Consider the following 21243-nt stretch of genomic DNA (forward strand, 5'->3'; position numbering starts at 1 on the left):
TGTCTATGAACAAATATATATATGTTAGTAGAGAGACTCATCTGACCAACACCGGAAGCTTTGTAGTTCTCATTGCCAAAACGGAAGCTAGTGAGGATTAGAATCTTTTTTTTGTGCCGTATTCATCTTTGTATGAGGCCGACACCAGTTTTTGGAGGACAGTGGGGTCCACTGAGGTTATCATCTATTTCAACGCTTCATCCGAGTTACGATATTTAATACCTAACCACATACACCCGAGACATGGGCTGCGGCACAAGGCGCTACATGTGATTGTGGTAGGTTTACACTTGCTTCCGGTGTGTTTTCCTGACCTTTCCCTTGTTTAACGAAGGAAATAATAAGTAAAGCTATAAAAACATATAATCTTAACCTTTTTCCAAAACTAACCGGATAGTTAAGCTAATTTAACAATAGCATTCCTGTGATTTGTTTTGTACGCTGTCAAATTAAAGAGCTAACTTAGCTTTACACCGAAATAGTGCAAAGCAAGTGAACGCAACATGTGTTTTATTTTCCACCACTGTACCCTTACTGTACTTCTTAGCTGGCTAGCTAATATCATTTGTGATTGTAGCGTTAGCATGCTTGATTAAGGATCATTGTATTTGTATGTTATTTCTTTTAACCGAGTCGAAGCAGCATTGATGAAGCTTTTAAAAAGCAGTAGGTTATCTTATAAATGCCCACTACAGGGCGCCCATGTACACAAATTAAGAAAACTGGGTACCACTTTCCAAGTCAAGGTTTTTTACATTATATTATGACGAGTCGTGATGTATACACCACTATATAATGCTCTTTAGATAACCTGTTAAGCTATTAACACAAACAACAATTGGGTTGCCAAGTTGGGAAAATGTGTATTATATGGTTTTTAATGAATGGTAACCAGTATCTCGATTTAGTTTCTAATAAGCCATCCTTAAAGCTGCTAAAAGAGTTTCCAAGTCAGTAACAATGCTAATGACAGGTGTCTTACGTTGTAATAAGATAGCAGCAATACAAAGATTCATTTGCAATTGAAAATGGTAATACATCTATGTTGGTCCAAAAGCATCCAGCTTTTCTAAAAGGTCAAAAGGTCAACCCATCTATTGAAGCTTTTACTTGATGAACCTACAAGCTAAACACACATTAACATACCCCACCAACCTGAAATCTGAGAACAGCTATGTATTATTGGCTTATACTGTAACAACTAGAATGTATTTAGTTTGGTTGGAGAGTTGCCTAAAGTGCTTTTGCCTTGGCATACCAGTCAAAGTATGAGGTCCAGAGACGAGAGACATTTAACCATTTATTTCTTTCACAAGACTTGACCGTCACAGTTAAAGATGATGATTTTAAGGCTAGAATATAAACACAAAAATGGAAATCAGAAAGAGCAAAACACTTAGGTTCCATCAAATCAAATGTGACTTTAGCATGGTAAGCATAAACAAAGCTATCAATACACTTATTAACGACTTTCTCAGAAAAAGCTGGCAGGAGGATTTTCAACATATACCTTATCTATGATAATAATAATAATAATAATTCATGGTATTTATTTAAGCACTTTTCCAAGTGCTCAAAGCGCTTTACATTACATTATATTACATATATCAGACATGTAATACATTGAATACTACTATATCTATAAAGAATTATTTTAATTTGTACTAATTAATTAAGGAAAGTCAATACTTTCACACTATTTTGTGTGTTTGTTGATGACAATTTATTGTGAGAAGTTTCTCTCTTTTTTTGTAGGTGACAAATATTGAACAACAACATGTAAGAGCTACTCAAATACAGCATTTGCAAGAAAATTGAGTGATACTTCTTTTGAAAGAGTGTCATTTTAATATATCTTTTACTTATGAAGGTCCGGGTTAAAAAATCACATGTCGCTTCCGATGTCGGTGGGTGTCCTGTTGGTGGGCCTCCCGTACTCCATCTCCCTCGCTGCTCAGTGGCTTTATGGCTGGCCCAACAAGCCGGGGTATCAGAAGTACATAGAAGCTCTCAAACCAAGGTAACTTGTATATATAAATACTGCAGATCTGTTCCTGTGTTTCACTTAAGAGTCAGTCCTTAATACCCTTTTTCATGTTTGGCTTCTTCACCAGGAGAATATACTGTTTGACCAGAGCTGTGCTGGAAACCCTCAAATATCTGCAGTATGGGAGGCTTTACTTTCGGTGGAAGTCATGGTACCAGAATGACGAAAACCGTAAGCATTATGAAAAGGTGTGTTGACGATAAGTTAGAAAGTAGACAATTTAGTAAACATCTAAAGTTGGATTATCATACCATTATGTTTGTATCAGCATTCCCTTGTTCACTCAACATATATCAAAGTGTCAAAGCTCACAGTGTTTTCTGTCTGGACACAAAGGGCATCACATTTGGTCGCAGAAGCAACAAGCTGGACTTGTACCACCCTCCCAATGTGGACAGGTCTGAAGAAGGGCCTGCACCGCTGGTGGTTTACATCTTCGGAGGTGCGTGGGGCTCTGGAGATCGATCCATTTACTGTTTGCTTGCCCGGCAGATGGCTGAAGAACTGGGTGCAACTGTCATATGTCCTGACTACTGCACCTATCCAAAGGTAGGAGCTTTAGAAAAGTAGTTTTATTGGATGTATACCTCAAATATAGTGTGTTATTGCCTTGAATATGAAGAAAACTTCTGTCTAACTCTGAGAAGTATAAGTAAGAATTGTACCTCAGTAACTCAACCGGCAGAAAAGTAACAACATTATGAATGTTTCTGAAGTATCTGAACTGTTTTCATCTGATCGCCAGGGGAACGTTTTAGGCATGGTCCAAGATATTGCTGACTGCTTGATTTGGGCCCAAGAGAGTGGACCCCAGTTCAACTTTGACAAAGTAAGAAATACTGTCTCTAAATATTCTTTAGAAATATGAGAAAACTTTCAGATGAGAATGACCATTTATTATAAGAAGGAACATTTTTAATAGGATCGGTTAAATCATATAAAACCTTGAGGTTGCTCAAATGCAAAAGTCAAATTTATAAAATCCACAGAAGAAAAAATGGAAGGCAAATAGGCGCGTTCACACCAAGTACTTTTCCCACAAAGGTTCCTGAGAACTACGATTTAGTTGCGTTCACACCAAAAACTCCTAGGAACTAAATTAGTTCTAGAGAACCTTTTTACCCCCTTTTCAGTCCCTGCTAGAGAGCAGGGACTTTCGTGGGAGAAAAAGGTTCCTGTGTCTGATTGGCTGGGCGGAATGCAAACCACGCCCCATCAAACTCCCGAAAACGTTTGTGAAGCCGCCATTTTATTATCCTCGCATTGCATTATTAGCATTAGCATTAGCCCAGCGCAGAAACGCAGAGAGACTAACTTATAGCAACACAAAATAAAACATGGGAGCGGTGGAGATGAGCAGGTGTCGGCGTTCTGGCCGTTTACTCGGAAGGCTTCAGTAGAAGCTGCTGGGAGTCCCAGCAGCTTCTACTGAAGCCAGTCCCAAACTTCGGGGACTTCCGGCCGGGGATTTTGGGCGGCAGTATACGCCGTCGTGAAGTTGTTTGCGGCCTGCCAGTAAACCCAAAGCAGAAGAAAAAGAAGTGACGTCAGCGGCTTCATTTGCCTAATCCAACCCCAGGAACTCATTTCCGGTGTGAACGCGATCTGTACTTAGTTCATGAGAACTAAAGAGTTCTCAGGAACCTTTGTGGGAAAAGTACTTGGTGTGAATGCGCCTAATGAGAGACCGCTAGCAATTGAATGAGTTTAAACTTGTATCATAATAAACTCTTCAGTTTTAGTAGCAAAGATCCAAAACTTCTTATTTGTTTCTAATTTAATAAAAATATGTATGGCATTAAAAGAAACATAATTAAGATGACAATGTTTTTTGGAAGAGTGCACATTCACACGGTCTTCACGGTAAATAATATGCCATGATTGTCTTGTTTTTCTCTCTTTCATAGGACAACATAGTATTAATTGGCCATTCAGCGGGTGCACATTTATGCACACTGACCTCACTGTTTCTCATTGATGCAAGAGAGGAGCTTTTCATAGAGGCCAGCAAGCAGAGGGACCTAACACTGGCCATAAGAGGAGTGATTTGTAAGGTTTATCGCGTGCATCAATCAGTTGAAACCATATTTTATGCTAAAGTTAACTGAACTTTATGTATGTATATCTTTTTAGTTAATCTGTCGTATTACCCTGACAGGTCTGAGCGGCGTGTACAATATCATGGATCATTACGAGCACGAGCAGAAGAGAGGAGTGGAATATGTCTCCACCATGCACAAATCCATGAATGGAGTGGAGAACTTCCCGTACTACTCACCGACACACACTCTGAAGATGTTGAGCCAGGACAAGCTAAACAGGTGAGACAAAAATAATAATAATAATAATAATAATAATAAAGCTTTATTTATATAGTGCTTTACAAAATGACACATCACAAATTAAAAACCGACAACAAGAAATTCCCCTCAGATTATTTGTTAAGAACTTTAAAAGGTACATGCAGCAAAATATTACATTTGAACAGGTTAAGAAACACAAGGAGGTGAAATGTATGATAATAAAAATAAATATAGGTACAACAGAATTACAAATAAAAAGATTAAGACCTATAAAATAAATAAAACAATATAAAGCTAGGTACATAATAAAGACTAAAAGAACATTTAAAGTGGGGGGTTGCTAATAAAAAGCTAATCTAAAAAGACGTGTCTTTAGCTGTCATTTAGAAATGTCCACTGAGTTGAAAAATGAAAATGCTCTTTAAATGTATTGCATGTGTTATTCATTTTAATACAACATTTCCCAACCACAATCTCCTCTTGTTTTACTTACTGCCAGAGTGCCTCCATTTGCTTTGCTCCACGGGACCAGTGACATCATCGTTCCGGTTGAATCTTCCACAAAGTTCTGTGATCTCCTCACCTCGCTGTCCATAAAGGTGTCCCTCTACCTGCTGCCTAAAATCGACCACACTGAGATCGTGACGGACCTCATGGTGTCCGACAGGCGCTTCTACCATCCCATCTACAGCTGCATCAAACAGGAGTTCAGAAAACTTTTGGGAACGTGCTGACGACCCTTCAGATCGTTACAAAAACAGCCATTCATCACTAACATTTTAATGATTGTGCCATACACTTACTTTGTTTACAGTATCTGCTCTTATACCTCAAAATAATCCTATTTGGCCTTGATTTAAACTGGATTGTGATTCCATAACAATGATCAGATTGCAATTTATTAAATCCAGGAGTTGCATCGGATGATTTTTAACTACATTCTTAGTGGCCTGCATTCTGAAAACATCTTTATGATATTGTCTTTAAGAGATATTAACCAGATTGCAGGAAAGTGAATTATGACATGAAATCAATCATGAAGCAATAACAGTATAATGTAAAACACATTAAAGCATGATAATACATACTATTACACTAAGTACAGTTACAGTCTATACCTCTGCTTAGAGGCCAACTCATTCCGAGTGACAATGCAACATTACCTTGAACATTTTATTCATTACCTCGCATGTTTTCTGTTACATTAAATCTTTTTTAACTTGATGTAATATATTTTCTTGAATAACTATTTATTGATTTCAGACCCATTAAACCCTCATTAAGTTACTAAGGATGTTTTGCCTATTGTCATTATTAATTACAAAACTTGATTGCAAAAGTTTAATACAGGATGGTATGTACATTGCAAATTAGACAATTGCTATATTTATGGAAGTACAGTGTGAGTTTTTTTATTTGATCAAATGTTTATAATATAGGTTTCATATTTAAAGTATGTTGTGCATATAACTAATAAACATAAAGGTTATGGTAATAATTTGGTTAAAAAATAAATATATATTTACAATAAAATATTGAGCAGGCAATTTAAAGAAAGTGCACAACATGAACACATTTAAATACATGCAGTCTAAACATTGGCATTAAATGATATGTTAACAACATAAATGGATGGCTATGGCCGCTGGATGAACTGAGCATACATTAGAAATTACAACATTCATAAATGTTTTTAAGAGATTTTAATGTGTATGATGCCTATATTAAAAAGAACTGTTTAGGGGTGCAAAATCATTAATGTATGTAATAGATCAAACGCTTGACATCAAAGACACAACTATTTATATTAACACTTAATCGATTTTTTATGAATATCCTTGTAAAAAATCTGCACTTTTTAAAGAAACCTCTTCCAGGTCATGTGACTCAGTGACTAAAATAAACACCAATTTGTATTACTACACTGGACTAGTAGAACACAATTGTTTTTCCTATATTATAGGAATCTTTAACAAAAAAATCAGAAGTGTTTCTTAATTTTCACAGGACCCAGTGAGTCCAGACCAATGCAGCATTGTATATACAGTACATCGAATGAGTAGGACACACTTTTTATTGGATTGTAGTTACCATACTATTTTAAATTAATATTTTGTTGAACAATCATGTTTTTTTTTGTTAAAAATTGTCATTCTTAATAGCTTCCATGTTAAGTGAACCATTGATACCAACTCCATACTAGATACCGGACAAATATGACTTGGACTAATATCAACTTTATTTATCCCCTAGCCCCAGGGAATTTCACTGGTTCATATAGTTAATGATTATATATATATTTAAACATTTATGTTGCTTTTAATATGTGTTTTAATATTTTTATATGAATATCTTTGTGAAAGAATCTGCAGTTTTTCAGTTTTCCAGTCTTGGATTTTTCAATAGATTCCATTTAATTTGACCTGATTTATATCAATGCAGCTATGTATTACTAGAAATAGGAAAAACATGTTTCTATAAGAGTTAGTTGATCGATGCTGGACATTTTCAGGTTGAAATGTATATTAACCCTCAACAACCGTCTTTTGAGACAACAATGTTTGATTTTTTTGGTTTAAATTGGTTAGAGAAGTCAAATAAAACCCAGCATAGGCCTACGGTACATTTGTTGCACACACAGTAACATACCTCAGGTTGGTGCTGCAGAAACGTCATCAATCTACAAAGGAACAACATCTACAGACTTCTGGCTGAACCTGATACACACTGTTGAAGTCTAATTCTTCTCTTTGTGAGACTGTCCACCTGAGTCCTGCAAGCTGAGCTGGTAATGAAACAGCTCTAAAGTCTGATGGTTGTTGTGGGTTTGAATCCCATCTGGATTGTTTAATTTATCCGTCTTGAATGAGACTAACTAACTGGACTAGGATCAGTCTGTTACAAAAATAAACAGTCAGAGCTTATGAGAACAGTTGGAACCAGTCAACCAGACTGACATGTTTGGTTCTTCCTTTATGAGAAAGTGTAAAAGCACTTCAATTTTCCCAACTTGTAAAGTGACTCAGCCAAAATGTATGAGAACCTTAAAAGGTGCCGGTCAATAGCAAATGATGGAGCTCAGACTATTTGGGGAAACATGATGACAGTTAACAAAAAGCATTATCCATAAACACAATTTAGGGGTTAAGCCTAAATTCCATTCAAAGGATTGTTTTACTCCCAAATAAGCCTGTAGACTAAACAGATATTCAATTTAAACACCTTTATATAGAGGTGGATTGGCTCCAATTAAAACATTTTAACAAAGCCTAAAGTAATTTACTTATTTATCTATTTATAAACTTAGAATATAGCAAACCCCCTGAATTTGCATCTTAAGTAAAAATAATGAAGGGCCCTTTTTAAAGTGCCTTTTAGCCTACCTGCAGATCCTTATAGCGTTACTTGATTTATTTATTTAATAACAAGTATCATAAATCAGGTTAATTAAAAATACTTTGAAATGTCTATTAACACATTTTCATTCGCACAGTGTGTTTGTTGCTTGTTTAAAATGGCCTGCAGCATTTTCCCCCTTCTTCTTGTGGGTTTTATTTTGAAAACTGATTAACATGCCTTCTTTGAAAACAAGCACACACACGCACACAGGCATACACACACAAACACACACGCACACACACACGCACACGCACGCACGCACGCACACACACACACACACACACACACACACACACACACACACACACACACACACATGAGGCGGAGTTTAGCGAGGACCTACGTCGGTGTCAGTTAGTTCAGTGCAGGGTCTGCTGCTGCACAGATTCAACACGCACAACTATTGTGTTTAAAGGTACTGAAGCGTGATCCAGTGAAAAACAGGCCTGTAAATATGTAACCGTACATGTCCGGTAACAGTCGTGTTTCCACCGGGAGAAGAAAGATGGACTCTGTTGTGAAAAACACCCAGAAGAAGTTGTGGCTCCGCGGTCTGCTTTGGTGTTCGCTCCTGCTCGAGCTGGCGTCGGGAGGTAACAACTTTTCGACTTTTTTTTCAATGAAAACAAATGAAAGATAAACTAAAATGGTGGCTCTTTTGATTCCGAATTGTTAATACTGACGCCATAAAATGCTATTAGTTACCAAAGACGAATTTCTTCCAGGTGTTTGTAGTTTACAGAGGAAATTGTTTCACCCTGAAAGCGACTTAAGATTTTCAAGGTGATAACTACCATCTTCAATTGTCATAACGAATTGAAAAAAACAGCTCCTACTTCGTTTGGATGGATGGGATTTCCTTCATGAGTAGGCTGCAGCACTATTTCTGTATCATCATGAGCATGCATCTAAAAGTAGGCTGTAGTGTCACCTTACACAGGATTGTTAAATGTTTTCTGTACGTGATTTTGAGTTGCTGTAGTGGTTCACAGGTCCTTATTAATGTTAACCTCAACAGAAGTGAATACATTGTGAATGGGGTATGGGTGGTTGATGTTTGGCTGCAATGTTCATCCAAACGAGTTATTATAGTAGGCAGCAGAAATGGGACTGTGATGCCTGTAGAACAATAGGACTGTGGCAATAATGGCACAATTAAATAAATAAATAAAACAATGGACAGCTGCTTTGAGAGATCTTAAGGGAAAAATATGTTTTAAATGAGTCACAGCTTCAGATGTACATTGTTTACATCTATGAGGGTATTCATTAGCCTCTGGTTGATGTGATTCCATGCTTGTGTCATCTAAATTCAATGTTCATCCAGGCTCGGCCCCTGGGGGTGATCAGGAATTATTTCATTGTGACTCATTCTCACCATATCCTTCATTGAAAAATAACTACAGTGTAGCCATTTGTTTTACTTCAATGGATTTCAGAATATGTGTATACCCTTAGTATTATGAAACTAGCCTTTGCTGAAAACAGCCACGTCACATGCTTTGACCATGCATCATCAACTGAGTGGCATGATGACAGTCAACTAAAAAACAGAGAGGCACTTCAGTCAAGTTGCATCTCTGATCTGTTGTATAAACTAAGCACACAGGCAGTGTCAAGCACTGGTCTCCCCCCTCAAATTAACTGCAAGCGGGTGTTCACTAAAAGGTCACTGGCTTTGTTGTTGAAAAAAAGGTTTGTGAAATCTCACCAAAAAATGTCCTTGACCCACAGAAACCGCCCCTGCAGACATGCAGATTACAGAACAACCACAGTCAGGTGTACACAGCTATGTTCATGAGTGCGTGGGTATTGTTCTCGAGTAATATCCATATTACATATCCATAGCCTTTGACTATGTCATTTAGGCCACATTTAAAATGTGTCTTCCATTTGTATACAGCTTTCAAAGAATCCAGTAAACCGTGGGTTTTGTTTTAACCAAACATGACGTTCAATCATGTGACTTTAACATCACAGAGATGACACCAAAATACAATTGAGCATGCATGTCCATCCTTGTGAATTTAAGGGAAAAATGTCATTGCAGTTTTTCGAAAATGCTTCCTCCCTGTTAAGTACAAAGATCCAGTCAGACGAATGAACATGACGTTTAAAGGAGAAATGACAACAAATTCCGTGCGTCTGACTTGGGGTCAGAGTGAAGAGTGATGCTGTGTGCCTTTGGAAAATCAATTTGTTTATTTCCAGCTGTATTTAACAGTTGCTAAAGGCACAATACATTAGACTGGTCAGTTAAGGGCTGTTTATTAAAATTAAACAAAAATCACGGAAAACTGCTATTTTTGTATCTATAAATAAATATCTATTGATGCAAATACATTGGTCTTAAGATCTTTAGAGGAAACATTTTCAAGCTTGTGTGGCCTTTATTTGATTTCTCTGCCGAGGTCTTACATACTCTATATTTGAATTGGTACTAAACGTGTTATTTTTTTGTGAATTTCACTGGAAAAGAGGCTAGCTTCTTAAAATGGAAGAAAGCTGTCTGACTACAAATATATTTAAATGGGTTAAATACATGATTGACTTTTGATGAAAATACAGGCACATGTTTTTAGTTTTTTTATAATAACGTTAAAGGGTTAAAGGCCTGACAACTGCCAGTTGATTAATGTATTAGTCAATTAATAGAACATTTCTATTTTTGATAATTAATTAACCAACCAAGTCAAGCTAAATCTATTCAGAGAAAAGATAGACTTGAAGAGATGAAATAACATGTTGAATAAGAAAACTTGATATTTGCATGTAAAATGATGTTATAAATAATCTTAATTTGCCCAGATAAGATATGGAATTGTCTCTTCAATGTTAAAACTGACTGTTTTTCTGTCTAGAAAAGAAAAGCAGATTACAAAGATGGGTAAGAAAGGTATCTTAAATACACCAAAACAGAAATATATTTTGTAAATATGGGTGATGCACAAAGACTGAATTGAATTCAGGCAATTACTAAGAGAAAACCCAGGGGATGAAGTGTAACATGTATGTTGGGCTTAAGCATTTATTCTCTTTTCTTTGCTTATTAGGTGTATTTTTCTTTGCTGTTAATTAAAAATATTTGATAGTAAAAGTATTTGAAGTAACATGTTACTTTGATTTTGTTTTTCATCCCTCTGCAACCAGCCCCTGTTGATGGCTGACTGTGTATCAATGTGGCTAAAGGGCAAATGTTCATGCTTAACTGCTTTAATTGAGTTAATTTGTACTGCACAGTTAATAATACGGATTGGATTTGCAAAGAACCCATTAGTGCATTGACTCTTTTCAGGAATAACGACAATGCATTAACTCACATTAACTCTATATAGCCTTTGGTGTGAGTCACTCTGGCACATTAGCAGCACTACAGTCCTGCCCTGGGTCATGATTCACAGACCAATCAAACGTGCAATAGACATGTTTGTTCACACGGGCGAAGATGTTTGTTAGCCTTTTGAATATGCGTGGGAGCTCTGGAGCTCATTAAAAAACTGAACTGGTGGTGCCTGGGCATGAAGGCTTGGATGAGAAAGCTTCAGAGTGTGTTAGGCCAGATTACAGGGTGATGTGAGATGGCTGGGAGGTGAGGTAGAAGAAACAGCTGGGACCGTCCGCCACGTTGTTTCTGGAACATGAGGCCACGGACAATGTGGAAACGTCAGAGCCTTTCATGTTCAGGTTGAAGGTTCCTGTCAGGGCAGGGCAGGCCCAAACATGTCCGACTCCCTCCAAGCTCACCTCCACATCCTTTGCCTCAGTTTGTTTTCTCCTGTTGTGGCGTTAAAGTCAAAATAATACTCTTAAAATTCAGTTATGTGATTCCTACGTTTTCGGACACTTTGTGGACTTTCTCTAAAAAATACAAACTTTCAGACAGAAACCTGCAATTTTCTCTCAATGCACAGGCTGGAGTTTTGTTCCATCCTTAAGGTGGTGATTATTCTACATGTAAGTGCTTCATAATTGCACATTTGTTGGACTTGAATGCATGTAAGTCATCATGGTATAAACAAAGCAGGCCCACCAGGAAGGCTCAGCTCAGCAGAGGATCTAACAAGCATCCTTTTAAATCTGGTGAGGTATAATTTGTGCGTGTGAGTGTGCGTTATGAAGCCCTGTGTTGTGTGTGTTTTCCATGTAAACAGGCTCTGCTCCAGTGTTAAAGAACAACCAGAATGATAATTAGCTGACTTTTACATCTAAATGTCACATGTTGCCTTTATTAGGACCACTATGCTTGACTTCCTCAGCTTGCTACTGTACTCACTGATGCAGTTCTCTTTCTTACTCGGAGTGTATAGCCTTGATTTAACAGGCTGCAAAAGAGAGTGAACACCACATTTGGATACATATGTTCTCCCTCTTGTCTCTGTTTGTTTTTGAAATACCCCTCTATACCCCTCTCTGATGTCTCTTTCTACAGCTTCCTTCTACGGTGACGGCTTTGTACAGCTCAAGGCAACAGAGTCGTCCGACCATAACACGCTTCGCATTCGCTTTCGAACCTCCAGTACCAACGGCCTGCTGTTTCTCGCCGCCGGCCAGAACGACTACTTTCTACTAGAGCTCCATGCTGGTCGCCTGCAGGTGGGTACATCCATGGCCTGAGCACATGAGCATATGTGTTCATGCATACATGAGCACCCACATGCACACACGCATATATGTAAAGGAATACAATACACACTGACATCTGTGCTTGACCACATGCACGCGTCGAGAAAGACACACACTGAAGACCGTAAGCTATGGCTCCGTCACAGTTGACAGTGTCAGTCACTCCACAAAGTAACACAAGAAGACAAGCCTGCATAGTGCGAGCTGAATGTTAGCTCCATACCAGTCACTTGTCACAGTGAAAACTAGGAGATTATGAAAGCAGCACATCTGTGTGTGATCATTATGCTATTGTACTTTTTATGTCAGCCATATGATTTATGACTTGATCCCAGTGCAACACACATTTGCCTCCCAACAATTGAATAATTTACTTCTGTATTTATGCACATGGTTGCTTTCTGGTGCTATAAATAACTAACACAATGTTATATATGGCTGCCTGCAACTAATTATTATTTTGACAATGATACATTTTTATGAATGAATTAGTCCATGAAATGTCAACAATTTTTGGAAAAATGTCATAAAGCCCAAAGAGACACATTTAAATGTCATGTTTTGTCTGGTTTTATTTCTATTGCTCTTTATACAACATTATAAACAATATTAGTGTAAAGAGGCCATTCTTTACTTAATAATAATAATATAATAATAATAATAATGCATTCCATTTCTAAGCGCTTTTTCAGGTGCTCAAAGACAGTGGTGATAAAAAGGGAATAAAATAAAAAAATATTAAAACAGAAGCACAACATAATTCACACATTAAAAGCCAGTCTGAAGAGGTGTGTTTTTTTGGTCCAGTCCTTTTGTTATTAACATTGTCACCTGCTCAAATACTGTTCTTATGTACAGACATAAATTAGTCTGCTTAGTGCTTTTTATTCACTCAAAAGAGATGCCACTGAAATGATAATAATTGTATTATTATTTAATTGTATTATATGTTTCTCACTATTTCTCAAGGCAATTATTTCATAGATTAATAAGCTTGTTAAATTCAAGCGAAACTGTGTGTCAGTATTACAAAAAAAATTGAATCTTGCGCTTTATCCAAATAAATAAACATGACATTTAATACACGTTTGCCAAGTCGGGTGAACTATTTTTAGCCTACAAGACAAACCCTGTTTGGGGGATTTATCAGTGAAATACATTTGTCACCTGGAGACTGTTTCTAAAGCATCCAGTAAGCTGCTCTGCAAATCAACATAAAGAATAGATAAACATACTGAAGAAAACCTTTTTAATATGCAAACACATACATGGGAAACTCAGTCTTTCCTGAGATATGAATTCTAGCTTTGTGCATCAAACTTGAGAACATCTATTTCTGTTAGAGTTTTGCTACCGGCAATAAATCACACTGACAACTGTGTTGCAGTGTTGTACTTCAGTGAGCACGAGGAGTGAACTGCTCTTCTCTGTTCCTTAAACTAGCACAGGTCACCAAATCATTTTACGTTCAATCGCACAAGTTATCCTCAGGCTTGGGGTCTCATTCCATGTGAATCAGACTTGAGCGCCTCTCCCTGGAAAACCCTTGCCTGAATAGCAGGATCCAACAGCCAGCATGTCTTGACAAGCATGTCATCTCAATGCAGCATTAGTTGGAGATGGTGACATGATGCTCAGCGGACATAGCTGAAGGAAAATAAATAATAGCTCTCTTCCTGTTTTAAATCACAGACAACGCTCACTGAAATAACAACCGGTGTCTCCTTTTCCAGGTGTCACAGTGTCTACAGTTCATATTTAATTATTATAAGTCATAGGTTATATCTAATGATATCAATATTATTTTTAACATACATGTATTTTTATAATCATACTTCACAGTAGCAAACTGTAAATTACAGTGATGTTGAAATGTATGTCATCATAATAATGCTGAATATTTAAAGCATCATTAAAGTATTAGCAATTCAACTGAAGTAGTTTTGAATGTCGACCGAGTTTAACTTCAATCCATCCAAACGTTCTCTGGACATTTTGCTCAAAACCTTAATTGTTAACATCAAGAGGACCTTTGAAGAAAAGTTAAGGGGTAACCAAAGCAATTAATCTAATAATGATTAAATCGATGTGGACCAACTAGTCAACAATGCCATTCGTAAATGCATGTTGCAAGGATTATAGCAATGAATGGGTATTCTAAAATGATAAATGGATTATTCTTTAGATTAGTATGTGAATTTACCTTTTGACACGATGTAATTAATTAAAAATCCTTTTTTTTTTGTTCTTCTCTTAGTTGAAGCTTGACCTCGGATCAGGGGAGCTACAGTTAGAGTCAGAGAAAGGCACCCAGCTCAACGACCTGGCCTGGCACTCCGTGGAGGTTCGCCATGTGCAGAACAACGTAACCCTGACTGTGGACAAGAACTCTCAAACTGGTTTTAAGATTCCAGCCTCCAATCATAATCTCGACATTTCGGATGGGCTGTTTGTCGGAGGCTCAGGAGGCCTGGACAAAATGTACCTACCCAGAGACCAGATTGGCTTCCGAGGCTGCATGGACGAGGTGGTCTTCAATAAACATGACTTGTTGTCATCACTGAGGCCATATACCGGATTCAAGAATGTCCATGAGGTTTCTTTAGGCTGTAGTCCCCAATTCTTTGCCACAGAGGAGGACCCTATCAGTTTCTTCAGCTCCAGGGCTTACATCTCTCTTCCAACCTGGAACACCCAGCAGGAAGCAGTTTTTGAGTGTGTCGTGCACACTTCAGCCAAAGAGGGAATTATCCTGTACAGTTCAGCCAGAGAGGGAGACTTCCTGGCTGTGGAGATTCAGGAAGGTTTGCCAGTGGCCATTGTTGGGAAAGGTGGAACCAAAACCGAGCTTCGATCACTTACATCAATTTATGACAGGAAATGGCATACTTTGAAGTTGCATTTCAGATCCGAAAGCCTCGAGCTTACTGTTGATGGAGAGATGGTGAAAAGCAGCATTAGCTCCCAGTCAAAGAGGCTTCAGTTTAAAGGTTCTCTTTTCGTTGGAGGTATTGATGACGGCACCAGATCAGAGGCCAGAAAGGTGGGGCTTGTCTCTGTGTCTGGTAAGCGTGTCAGAGGAGGTTCCTTTAAAGGATGTCTGAAGAACATTGAAGTCAACAGAGTGAAAACAGGTCTTTCCAATGCTGTAGTCACCAAGGATATCTCAGTTGGTTGTGAGCCAGAGACAGAACATGAACCATCAACCACTGTGAGTCCAACAAGTGCTGCAGGATCTCTTTTTCACTTGGTAACCCCAAGACCATCGCTTCAAACTTCCACCCTTGCAAAGGGCTTGGACAGAAAGTATGGCTCAAACTTTGTGCAGTTCAAAAACCTTGTGGTCCCTGAAGGTGGTCGAGCATCCCTCGAGGCCAAACACATCAAGGTGCTCTTAGACTTCAAGAAGCTTGGCATTCGACAGTCTCAGATTGTGTTCCAAATTCGGGAGCAACCAATTCGGGGTCAGATAAGGCTTGATGTCGACCAGGACCAAGAGAAGAACACCTTTAGTATGTTGGACCTTTGGCATGGAAGAGTGATGTATATCCATGGAGGCTCCGAGGAACCAGGTGATTTCTTCATGTTTTCAATTTATTCAAGTAGTAGAAAGCAAGTTCCTGATTATCTGAAGGGCAACCAATTGTACCGTTACAATATTACTATGACACCTACCAACGATGCACCTGAATTGAGTCTCCCTGAAGGTAATCTCTTTGTGCTGTTGGAGAACTCAAAGAAACGCCTCACCACTGATGTTCTGAGGGCCACAGACATTGACAGCAACTACACCAACCTTGTCTTTTCTGTGCTTGGAAACCTGAATGTTGATGCAGGATATTTGGAGATTGAAAACAACCCAGGCAAGTCAGTGCCCTCATTCTCATATCTAGACTTGGAGGCAGAGAAGGTGTTCTTTGTTCACACAGGAGTTCGAAACTCAAGAATAGTCCTTAGAGTTAGCGATGGGGAAAAAGTTAGCAATACTGTGGTTTTAAGGGTCATGGCTGTAGCACTGGAGTATAAGATTGCCAACAACACAGGCCTTGAAATCATTCAAGGAGAGTCAGCTATACTTGGTTTAAAACAGCTGGCTGTGCAAACAAATGCTATAAAACAAATAGTTGACATCCGATATGATATAATTGAACCCCCTCAGTATGGAGAACTCCAGAGGCTTCACTCAAGCGGTGAATGGAGGCATACTGACTCATTTTCTCAAAGACTTCTTGAAAAAGGGCGACTAAGGTATGTTAGCACTTTTCAAGAAGTCCAGACGTCCAACGTGACCGATTACTTTAAGAACAAAGTTCATGTTGCTGCAAGGGCAACCACTGAAATACTTTTTCCAATCACGGTGAAGTGGGTGAAGTACCACCTGGTGAGGAATGTTATAATGGATATGGATAAAGTTAGAAAAGTGACACTGGACTCAGACAATCTTTTTGCCACTGCGGAAGGTGTGGTACTCTCAGAGGATGACCTCTATTTTCGGATTCTCACCACACCGAAGAAAGGGAAGCTCCTGCTCGACACCACTATCTTGACCAAGAACTCAACCTTTAGCCAAGGAGATGTAACTGATCAAAAAGTACATTACGAGCTGGTTGACAGGCCTTATGAAGACACAAGTGACAGGTTCAAGTTTCAGCTGGTTTCCAAACATGTTGAGTCACAAAACTATGACTTTCGGTTTACTATTAAAGCTGATGTCAACAGCGTGTTTATGAGAAATGATGGACTCTCACTTATCGAGGGAGAAAGCAAACTTATTAGAAAAGATGCTCTGTTTGCAGAGACTTTGAGTACAAAGGATATGTTCTACACAGTAATAAGCAGCCCAAAACATGGGAAGCTATCCCGTATTACTCGATCAAATTCCAATGCTAGCTACGACAACATCTTAACCTTCAGTAATCAGGATATATTGGAGGAACGGATAATGTACATCCATGATGACAGTGAATCAACTCAAGATGATTTCACTTTTATAGCCTCCACCAGCCAAGAATTTAAATCGTCAATCACAGAAGATGAATTTGGTTCCAAAGAAGGATTGTTTAACATATCAATTCAGCTAGTTAATGACCAAAAGCCGGTACGTGTTATTGATAAAGTTTTCCTAGTAGTAAAGAATGGACAGAAGTTACTCACTATAGATGATTTGCGTTATCATGATGCAGACTCTGACTTTGATGATGGCCAATTGATTTACACTCGACGTGGAATCCCGATGGGAGATCTAGTGCTTGTTAATGAAACCTCTCACCGGCTGTTCCAGTTCCGACAGAAGGATTTGGAAGACAAACGAGTGTTGTTTATTCACAAAGGTGTAAACATGGGCAGATTTGTGCTCTTTGTCTCCGATGGAAAACACTTTGTATCGAGTCTTTTAGACCTCAGTGCACAGGACGCTTTCTTGAAAGTTGGCAACAATACTGGCCTAATGGTTCAGAAGGGCCAGTCGGTAACCTTTTCCACCAGTAATTTTAGTATTGTTTCAAATTTGGATATCAGAGATGACCAGGAGGTCGTCTTCAAGTTGGATGAGGCCCCCAAGTATGGAGGACTTTATCGCAATGAAACAGAAGTGGAGTTATTCTCACTGTCTGACTTCAAGAATGGGATAATGTCCTATCGGCACAATGACAGCAAACATGTTGCAGAGTATTTCAACTTAACAGTGAAGGCAAAAGGTCTTGAACTCGCAGTGAGGATCAATGTGAAAGTGTACCTAGAAAGTCATCAAAGGCCACCCATTGTGCTGCATCACAACATCCTACTGGTGGAAGAGGGGAAACCAGTGAAGATTAGCGAAGCCAAATTAGAGGTGAGTGTTCCATTAAAGATAAAGAGACTTTTGATCATCAATTTATAATGTGGTACATTAATATGTAGCAAATTTATAAAGCTAATACCAATAGGCGCGTTCACACCAAGTACTTTTCCCACAAAGGTTCCTGAGAACTCTTTAGTTCTCATGAACTAAGTACAAATCGCGTTCACACCGGAAATGAGTTCCTGGGGGTGGATTAGGCAAATGAAGCCGCTGACGTCACTTCTTCTGCTTTGGGTTTACTGGCAGGCAGCAAACAACTTCACGGAGGAGATTTACGATGTGGAACCGAGTAAACTCTGGGGGGCTGAGCGAGGCGAAAGACAGGAGATACGCAGAACTATCGTTCGGACTTTCGGGTTCTCGTCATGAGGACGAGGAAAATAACATATAATCCCTTATAGCAAAAGAGAAACAAAGTGAGGAGCTAGTACCTGTGCGTTTGGGACCAAATTGAATCCTGTGTGGTTTTTGTCGGTGTTCTTCCAAACAATATGTACCACAAATAAAAATCTTATGTCGGCTTTTAATATTTACTTTTGTAACCCACGAGAGGTTTTCGGTAGATGAGCGGAGTGAGTAGGACAGTGAAGAGAGGGGAGTGAGATAGAAAGTTGTGTGGTCCAAGATACTCGGGGTGGCGTTGTTTTAGTGGGGAAATTTTTTGAATTGAATGTTTGCATTTTGGAAGGGACTCAGGTGTGGAGTGAGTGACCCGCGGCAGAATGTGTGCTTCAGAAAAGGGTTCCGAGGAGGCGGGAGTGCGTAGGAATCAAGCGGCGGAAGTGGGTGGTTTTGTCAGGTCGATGATTAATCAAGATCTCCTTGGAAAAAGACTGGGGAAAAGTCAGGACGATCCTCTCGTCGGCCTGAGAAGCACCCTCTTTGTAAAGGAGGACACAACGCTATCGGGCGCCGCCGCCCCCCCCCCCCCCCCCCGCCCCCCCCCCCCCGCACCGGACCCGCCTAGTGGCGGGGCAGTGTGAGGGGTTTTTGCAAGACACTTCGGCGGTAATAATTAATTAGGAGGGCGTAGACGGTAGTAATCGGTAATCGGTCGGGGTCTGCGTCGTTCTCGTGATTAGATATCTGTTGTGTTTTATTTTGACCCTCGCCACCTCTTGGCTCCTCCTGACAGGCGCGGGCAAGAGCCGGCAGAATTGGAGCCTTGCCGACGGACCCTCACTCGAGGTCGTGAAGATGACTTCGGTCAGGGATTGGGCCCCTGATCAGCGCGCCCCTCCGGCTCCGCCGGCCCCTAACCTGCGCCCCCGCNAAATGTAGCCAAATGAAAGGCAAAGTGGACAAAGCTCGTTCCAAAATGAGAATGAATGTGGGGTTGGCTTTCAATTGTCATGAATATGAAAATAAAGTTTGCATTATAATTATATTGAATCAAATATAATTGGCTCTTTATTTACTGCAGTGAGGCACAAGATGTCTAAATCATGGGAATTAATGACAAACATCTGATATGACAGGGTTAATGTTCATTATTATTATGACAACCATCTGCCCTCACTTGGCATGTTGCCACAATTAAGACCTCATTGCCATGTTGAGGAAGAGAGTAGGTTTGTGGGTAAAGCATATTTTCCACTGGCATGTCGTCGCTTTCTCCTACTGACAGTTGGCACAAACTCTTCATAATGCCACTACTGCATGTGCACTACAGCTATTACATTTACATTCATTACAACATCATATACAGTTATTGTCTCATGCACTTCAATCGTTCAATTACTACAAATCTTTAGCAGGAATTAGTATGAACAAGTTTAACTAACAAAATGTCATCTAAACGTCCTTCTAAGTCATGTGAGTGCCAACCTCCCCAGTAAGAGACCCAGCAGGGATACAGCCAGCCAGCGCTGTGTGTGTGACATGTGAACTGCTCACCTTGAGCAAGGTTGATTTGCAATCCATTTTTATATTAGAGATTTCACATGAACGTTCGAACTGTTCAACTTCCTATACATTATGTAATGTTTTTATTCGATTAAGAAAACTAAAGCGAAGGGGTAAAAAGTATATCAGATACTGCAAGAAAGAAAAATAGGCTTAATGAGTTTGCTTTTTTAAACAACAGAATGTAGAAGAAACAGTACTTAAAAAACTATAGCAATACAAGAGGATCAAATGACAAACACTAGAAAGATAAACAACAACAACAACAACATCATCCAAATATGATCCCTAAACCTTCTCATATTAGTTGTTTACATGCATGTTTAAGCAACCCATGTATTGCATTGTGGAGCTGAAATTAGTGCCACCTTTACCAGCTTCAACATTCAAATGAAACTTTAATTTGAATGCACATCTACTTTTAATCTTTAATCTTTTAATATTTCAATTACTTTACTTTAATTAAGGTTTGGAATGCAAAACCTTTATTTGTGATGAAGTGTTTCTACAGCATGGAATGGCTGTCTTATTTGACATCCTCCATCTCATGTGTGTCTCAGTTTAATAGCTAAATTAGCCTTTATATAACTTCTAATAACATTTAAAAAAAATAGAGCTGTGAATGTGTGTGTGTGCAAGATAAGGGCAAGAAGAGGAAATCTATAATGGGGATTAAACAAGTTGCTGAATGATGTGGTGTGCAGGATTGTGAATTAGAAAACAAATACTAGTACTGCAGAATTGTGTGAAAAATGAAATTATTCTACAGTACATGCTATATTAATTATTGAAAACAGGTGCAGTGAAACAAAAATGCACGCTACTATCCTGCAGAGGAAAGGTCAGTTGCACAGACTCCATCACTGAGGCGTCCCTCGCTCTGCCTGGTATCTCTGTGGTATTTCTCTGGGCCAGCCTACACCCTGCTGAGCTGACAACACCAATGTGTCACCCGTTGTTTGTGTGTGTGTGTGTGTGTGTGTGTGTGTGTGTGTGTGTGTGTGTGTGTGTGTGTGTGTGTGTGTGTGTGTGTGTGTGTGTGTGTGTGTGTGTGTGTGTGTGTGTAGTAGTGTGTAGTAGTAGTAGTACGTAGTACGTAGTACGTACGTACGTACGTACGTACGTAG

General features: G+C 39.0%; 2 protein-coding genes across 3 annotated transcripts; both read left to right on the plus strand.

Annotated features, from left to right (window-relative positions):
- Nucleotides 1-129: 129 nt before the first annotated feature.
- Nucleotides 130-5644, plus strand: LOC104942055 (probable isoprenylcysteine alpha-carbonyl methylesterase ICME). 2 transcript variants are annotated; one of them, XM_010767250.1, is made up of 9 exons: nt 130-278; nt 1756-1779; nt 1871-2020; nt 2115-2235; nt 2384-2596; nt 2793-2876; nt 3955-4096; nt 4206-4368; nt 4850-5644. In XM_010767250.1, coding segments are annotated over exons 2-9 (1110 nt in total). In that variant the 5' UTR covers nt 130-278; nt 1756-1777; the 3' UTR covers nt 5085-5644. The 2 variants fall into 2 exon arrangements, with proteins under 2 accessions (XP_010765552.1, XP_010765553.1); XM_010767251.1 differs by lacking the exon at nt 1756-1779.
- A 2480-nt stretch (nt 5645-8124) lies between these two features.
- Nucleotides 8125-19406, plus strand: LOC104942058 (chondroitin sulfate proteoglycan 4-like). Its single transcript, XM_010767254.1, has 4 exons — nt 8125-8342; nt 12179-12342; nt 14630-18202; nt 19347-19406. Exons 1-4 carry the CDS (start codon nt 8216-8218, stop codon nt 19404-19406), a joined length of 3924 nt encoding a protein of 1307 aa, XP_010765556.1. The 5' UTR covers nt 8125-8215.
- Nucleotides 19407-21243: the final 1837 nt, after the last annotated feature.

The sequence above is a fragment of the Notothenia coriiceps genome, unplaced genomic scaffold (genome assembly GCF_000735185.1).
Source record: "Notothenia coriiceps isolate Sejong01 unplaced genomic scaffold, NC01 NC01_scaffold00004104, whole genome shotgun sequence".
Taxonomy (NCBI): Eukaryota; Metazoa; Chordata; class Actinopteri; order Perciformes; family Nototheniidae; genus Notothenia; species Notothenia coriiceps.